The 6,528-nt window shown below is 43.8% G+C and overlaps 1 protein-coding gene across 1 annotated transcript; it reads right to left on the bottom strand.

Moving 5' to 3' along the window:
* Positions 1 to 212: 212 nt before the first annotated feature.
* On the bottom strand, positions 213 to 2,767 carry Vch (chymase). The gene is made up of 5 exons (NM_017145.2): positions 2,681 to 2,767; positions 2,024 to 2,174; positions 1,391 to 1,526; positions 932 to 1,186; positions 213 to 535 (listed from the first exon to the last, which is right to left on the bottom strand). Exons 1-5 carry the CDS (start codon positions 2,733 to 2,735, stop codon positions 389 to 391), a joined length of 744 nt encoding a protein of 247 aa, NP_058841.1. The 5' UTR covers positions 2,736 to 2,767; the 3' UTR covers positions 213 to 388.
* Positions 2,768 to 6,528: the final 3,761 nt, after the last annotated feature.

Raw genomic sequence — 6,528 nt, 5'->3', positions numbered from 1 at the left:
AACAGAACAGTGACCATTACCCTGGATGTGAAATCTTACGGTACACAGCCATGCATGTAAGACAATATTCAGGAATCCACCATGGTACACATGTTCCTGGAAGTCAGTAGTCAAAATGATTAACGAGACAAGATAGTAGCTCAAATCAATTCTCTATAGAGCATAGAGAGGGGAAGAGTAATTAGAGCACAGAATGGAGTCACACAACTGTTGGAAATTATGTCTTTATTGAGGTGCTTTACAGGGAACAATCCATCATCACAGACTTGTGTATCTTTGAGAGCCTCAAAGAGAGAGCTGGGGACAGGTTGGGGACAAACTATGTTGAACCCAAAGGATACTATAAGACCTCAGGCTTGGAGAGTCTGTCGCAGGCAGGTCAAGCTTTTCAGCTACTTTCCCTTAAGACTGTATTAATCCAGGGCACATAGGGGGCGATTCGGGTGAAGACTGCAGGGGGCGTTGCATCTGGATGCCCATAAGATACAATACCATGGACCACACCAGCACACAGTAGCGGCCCACCAGAGTCTCCCTTTAAGTAAGAAAAATCAAAGAATGAGCAAATATCACATTCCCTAAACAAAAGCTCAAGATAGCTAATCCTGGAATTAGGTACTAGATCCTGACTGCCTATGGGTCATAAATTAGGAATTTAATGCCTGATTCCCCTCCCTCTGTCCTTGCTCCAGTGCTAACATGTCTCCTTTTACTCCTTTCCTGTCTAATGTCTAGCGTCATGGGAAACTCCCATGCAGGAAGGGCTTAGGCATAGAGAGATGAAACTGGGAGGGAGAATTTCAGTTTCCAGAGCCTCGGGGATTGGTGCTAAGGACACAGGCATTAACCACTGCCAGGAAGAGCTGTTTGGCACATTTCCTCCACTAACACTGTCTCCTGATGTGGGGAAGAAATGTAAGTGTGTACTCACAGTGTATGCTGTTTGTAACCTTGTGGAAAGGCCCACGCAGACCTGGAAGTTGTTGTCATAATGTCTATAGATTTTACAGGCCTCTTCATCCATGATTCTCAGTGCAACCTCTCTCAGTGTATCTGAGGTAGGATCTTTCACTCCAGTTCGCCCCCATCCAGCAGTCCAACACAATGTCCCAGGGTGAATAAAGTCAGAAGGACTAGGCAGGGGAACTACATCCACAGCAGGAGTCAACTCAACTTGTTTTTCAAGCTGTTGGGGAAAGGAGAGAAGGGATGGCAAATCAGAGAAGGATGCTTAGACATGGGTCCTTCCACAGCAGGTCCATAGTGACATAGAATTCAAGAGTGGGTTCTGAGGAAAAGGAATGCACAAGAGAGAATTCAATGGCCTAGACCAGGGGGAGAGTTAAAGAGGGGAGACTTAAATAAAGCAAGACCAGATAAATGAGGGCACCTTCAGTAACATGATGTCATGAAGATTGGGAAGGAAGTTGTAATTTTTATGAATGAATTGTTTTTCTACTTTTATCTTCTGCTGTGTGTATTCTCGCTTGCTCACGTCATGGGCTCCAAGGGTGACTGTGATTTCTCTGTGAATAGAGAAAGAAGCAATGAAAAGGCATATGAGGAGAACTCCTTCCAAGAAGAGGGGCACCAGACTCTTTCTTCTCTATCCCTGGGAAGAGCCCATAGACAGACTTGAGATGGAGCTCTGAGGACCCCTGCCAAAGGGCTCAGGAGAACACAGGACTGAGAACTCTTCCCACACCCCACACCCCACACCCCACACCCAGGACTTGCAGAACCATGTCTTTGTACATGGAAAATGGACACTCTACATTGAGTTATACCCCAGCTCATGTCTGAGCTCTGGTCCCACTTGGACAAGACAAGAACTATGGTTTTAGTCCTGACCAGGTTCCTGCTTAAAGCTCTGACCTCTGAAAATGGAGGTGACACACGAATGCACCACTGAGTGGCCCTGCGCTCCCTTTTCCTCTCTGTGTAAGGAGAGCCTTTCCTGAGGCTTTGCTGCTCTGTGACTCTGGCTCATGCATTTTTTTTCACAACAAGAGAAGCCTCTTACCTTCCTCTGCAGTGTGCAGCAGTCAGCACAAATTGGCGGGTTATGAGAAACCCACCACAGCTGTCCTTTAAACCTCTCTCAGTGATGATGTCCAGATGGGCCATGTAAGGGCGGGAGTGTGGAATAGACTCCACACCACCAATAATCTCCTCTGGAACAAAGAACACCCAGTCCCCAGTCACAATCTTGCAGGGCCCCCCAACACATCACTGAGAGGAAAATGGGGCTAAAGCTGAGTAACTGCTCCAAGACCACCCCACCTCGCATGGGGCTCAGGCCCCTTTGCATGTCCTTTGGTCTTTTCTCTCCTGTTGATCTATCCTCCCCACACCTCCCTGTCCACCATCATCCTTCATTCAGAACACAATGGCCATTCATGTTTCTGATGCTCTATTTCCTTTAGTCATTTCTTTCTACACTCATCCTGTCTTCCTCAACATTAAGGGAAGACCAGAGAGAGGTGCCCATCAGAACAGAGCATTTGATGAAATGGTATGATGGGGAAGTAGATTTTCATTCTTCCTTGACCTAGAGATTTCCCCTAGACTATGTCAGTTGAGGATCCTGCCTCATGTTAAGGTCTCTGTTCCTCTAACTAAGAGATTAAGGTTGGTTACTGAAAACTAAGAAGTTAGGAAGGATGAAGAGCAAACTCACCAGCTCCAGCTCCAGAAGGCAAGAGAAGAGCCATCAGGAATAGTAGGGCCTGCATTTTGCCAGTGGTGCAGCCTGGGGTGAGCTTCTGCTGTGGTCCTGCCCTGGTTCCTGCTTTTATAGCTTCAAAGTAGGAGAAAAGAAGGGCTGGAAACCACAGGTCTGGTTTGGATAAACTCTATTCTCCTTATCAGAAATTCTCACGACTCTGTTCTTTGGTGGTGCTGAATCTGTGGCTAAATCTTTGGATTCCTGGATCCCATGATAAGGTGGCAACCACACCCTTCAAAGAAGCTCCCAGAAGACAGGACAGCAACCCAAAGGGAGGGGGACCTCGATTGGGGATCATGGAACTGTTCTTGTAAGCATCCAGGTATTCAGACCATTGCTGCTGTGCTCGCTTCAGCAGCACATATACTAAAAAATGGAACAATACAGAGAGACCCATGCTGCATACGTGTAAAATCTCACCTCTGTCACTGTCACACAAGCACCTGTGTCTGTAGTGTCTGAACATATGGGTGAGAGGGAGTACATTTTATTTACAAGAACTGGTGGTGGGCTGCTTTAGTCTGAAGACTCTTGCTTGTGTAGACCAGTGTGAGGATTTCTCATATTTATTAAAATAATTAGAATGTAACTTTGAAAGATGAAAGTATGTAGAGAATGTATTGAATGCATAGCATGTAAGGCATGCCTAAGCCACTGGTTCTCAACATTCCTAATGATTTGAACTTTTAATATAATACCTCATACTGCAGTGAAGCCTGTCACAAAATTATTTCAAAACTACTTTATAACTATAATTTTAGTACAGTTATGAATTTTACTGTCAAATATCTAATATGAAGGATATATGATATTTGACCCCTACAGGGATCATGAGCCACAGGATGAGGACAGCTGTAAGTGTATGTCTTGATTTAATTATACTAGCAGTCTCTTTGTTAGACATTGTCATACACATTTAGGGAGAACTCAATGAACTTTTAGGATACCCCAGAAGAAAAGTCTGAGCATCTGCAATGCTTCACAAGGCTTCAGGTGACCAATTATTTTTAGCCACAGATCAGACATTGCTCACTGGGTCTGAATACTCAGAAACATGGTCAAAGAAGATGATGGCCTTGGACATAATTTTTATTCAAAATAGAATTGAAAACTTTTTAAGAGATTAAAAATAATTTACTGTGATGAAATTTCAAAGACAAAGTTACCATGTAGCTAGATTAGTATGACTCATACAAGCACTTGTTCAGGACTCCAAGACTGTCCATCGAATTAACCATATAATTGGACTTGACCTTCTGGAAACATGGAGCCTTGCGGCAAAACTCTAGGTCTGGTAAAAAGAGGTACTGACTATCAGATGGAGCCTCAGATGGTTCCCAGGCTTGGACCAGACAACTCAGACCTCTTTGTATGATGGAGACTGGGTTCCCCTGAGGAAAGTTCTTGCTCAAACTCTGTCCTGCATTTCCATCCTTTTCTTCCTCAGACCTACAAATGGCTGTCTAAGCACAGCGGTATGAATTAGAGAAATAAATATAATTAGTGTATTTTTTTATTAACTTGAGTATTTCTTATATACATTTTGAGTGTTATTCCCTTTCCCGGTTTCCGGGCAAACATCCCCCTCCCCCCTCCCCTTCCTTGTGGGTGTTCCCCTCCCAACCCTCCCCCCATTGCCGCCCTCCCCCCAACAGTCTATCTGACCTGATAATACTTTGTAAAAACCCCAAATTCTTCTATGCAGCCCCAGTTAGAAGACAGGCCTTGGGATGGTCCACACACACGGTCTCAAATGAACATTCTCATTTTGCAACTCATGAATTAAGAGGTAGGAGAGATACAGTTATCAATTAGCATTATTTCCATAGTGATTGCCTGATTCAGGAAGTGACATTATGATAGAAACTAGTGGGAAACTTCACAACTGCCTCTTTTTTCCAAAAAGTAAACCATGGCCTTGGTATACATAGAGTTCTCCAGGAGTCAGTGCAAATAATGCATTATTGAACGATACAGACAAGATGATTTCTGTTATACCTCCCTTCAGTACATCTATTGCATGTTGGAGAACTACAGTGGATTATTGTAAAATGAACTGGGTGGTGACTCCTGCCAAAGTTTCTCTTGGTGTGTTTTTATTGTTTTATTGTTGCTGCAAATGACACATCTGTTGCAGCTATCAATCTGCGGAATGCATAGACATGAATCTTTAGGGGCAGTAATGTCTATTGCAGGGAACCCAATCATGTCACACTGAAGGTATCATGTTCATTGGAATTAGAGTGCAGGGAGTAGCACCTACTATAGACACCTTGGGAAGACATTTTTGTCTCAAAGTAAGAAAAAAGTCTAAGAGCACTGTCTTTAGAGAAGTATCCATGATCAGTGATCTTTCTCATGTTCAATTATCTCTTCATAAGTAAGGTTGTTGCATCTGCCTCATCCTAATCTAAGAGGTAAAATCTCCCCTGGTTATTTGGAAGTGAATTTGTCTGAGAAAAAAAATGATCATGCAGGATGGTTCCCTAAGTAGCATACAAGTAGCATACTTGGAGTGTGGATGCTTGGAATAATACAATCCTACTTGTTGGGGCTATGGAAGACAGGGATGTATAGAATCTCAAACCCAGAATGAAATTGCCCACAAATTTCTAGAGAAAGACCACCTAATCTATAATTGGAGTAGCAAATCAAAGTCAAAATTATATTTATTGACTTCCTTTTTCTTTTGTTAGATTGCTTACTCACTTGTAAAAAGTAACCAGAGCCATCTTTACCTTCACCTTGTAAAGAAACAATTTTTTAAGTTTAAAATGTTTGTTTTTAGAAAATTCATGAAAGAATGTTATATTTATAACACTATCTTGCCTCTCTTCCCCCCTCAAACTCCTTTCTTGCTATATTTTTCATTGCCTTGTGTGGGAGCTGTATTGGATTTGGGCCTGGTTGCTTTGTCACTGTGTGGCCTTAGTCTTAGATTGTAGGATCAAAAGCCTCTCCCTGATATTTTCGGCACAAGTAGTTTGCATTCACGGAATGTTTTCAGCCTGAACAAGACCCTTCTGGGTCTCCAGCAAGGTTTGACCCCTGCTGAGCCCTGCCCTTGCATGTGGAAGCCTTTTGTCCCCAACTGGGAACAGTCTGGCCAGGTACTTCTCACCTGAGTCAGAATTAGGCTGGCCTTCCTGGTTATTTCCCTAATTTATTCAGGCCACATAGTCGGTCCTTTGTTACCGAAGTCTCAGCCAGGGCTCCCCACTGTGCTTGACAGATACCTGCTAAGTGGTGTTCTTTGGATATATAGTTTGGTCAATAAAGTAACCAGGAGCCTTTTTCCTCTTCTGGCTTGACACGAATAACCTGTGTGTGTGTGCTTCTTTCATCCCACAGGCTTTCGCCCGATTCTCGGTACCGTGTCGGTGCAGGCGCCGACAAATGGAGGTCCCACCGAGATCGGAGAAGAAAGGAGTACTGTTGGGACGTCCCGGGAGCCCGGCCGGCATAGAAGCAGGGACGGATTGGGGTAAGATGGGCCAGAAAAGGCCTGGATGATTTGGGCTAGCCTGAGTAAAACTTGTCATATAAATGGGACAAGGTAATAGTAAAGCGTTTTTACATATGCGTTCTTTTAGAGTTATGTTTTAGTCTTTGGACCCCGACTAGAGATAGTTTACACCCTAGACATGAGAGAGAATGGGCTTAGAAAAACAGTCCTACCGGACTCTTCGCAGATGCTTTGGAGAAAGAGAAAAACTTTTCAGAGCTCTCCTGGGAACAGAAGAAAGGCAGGAGACGTCCTGCCTCTCTGCTGGCTCCTATTGGAGAAATGCTTATTTCTG

The sequence above is a fragment of the Rattus norvegicus genome, chromosome 15, assembly GCF_036323735.1.
Source record: "Rattus norvegicus strain BN/NHsdMcwi chromosome 15, GRCr8, whole genome shotgun sequence".
Lineage (NCBI taxonomy): Eukaryota > Metazoa > Chordata > Mammalia > Rodentia > Muridae > Rattus > Rattus norvegicus.
Note: the sequence above shows the minus strand (reverse complement) of the source record. Positions and strands in the feature narration are given on the sequence as shown.

Coding starts and splice junctions, on each gene's coding strand:
- Vch (NM_017145.2), bottom strand. CDS start 2,735: ATGCAGGCCCTACTATTCCTGATGGCTCTTCTCTTGCCTTCTGGAGCT. Junction 2,175..2,680: donor GCCTTCTGGAGCTGGAGCTG/GTGAGTTTGCTC, acceptor TCTTTGTTCCAG/AGGAGATTATTGGTGGTGTG. Junction 1,187..1,390: donor ATGACATCATGTTACTGAAG/GTGCCCTCATTT, acceptor TTTCCCCAACAG/CTTGAAAAACAAGTTGAGTT.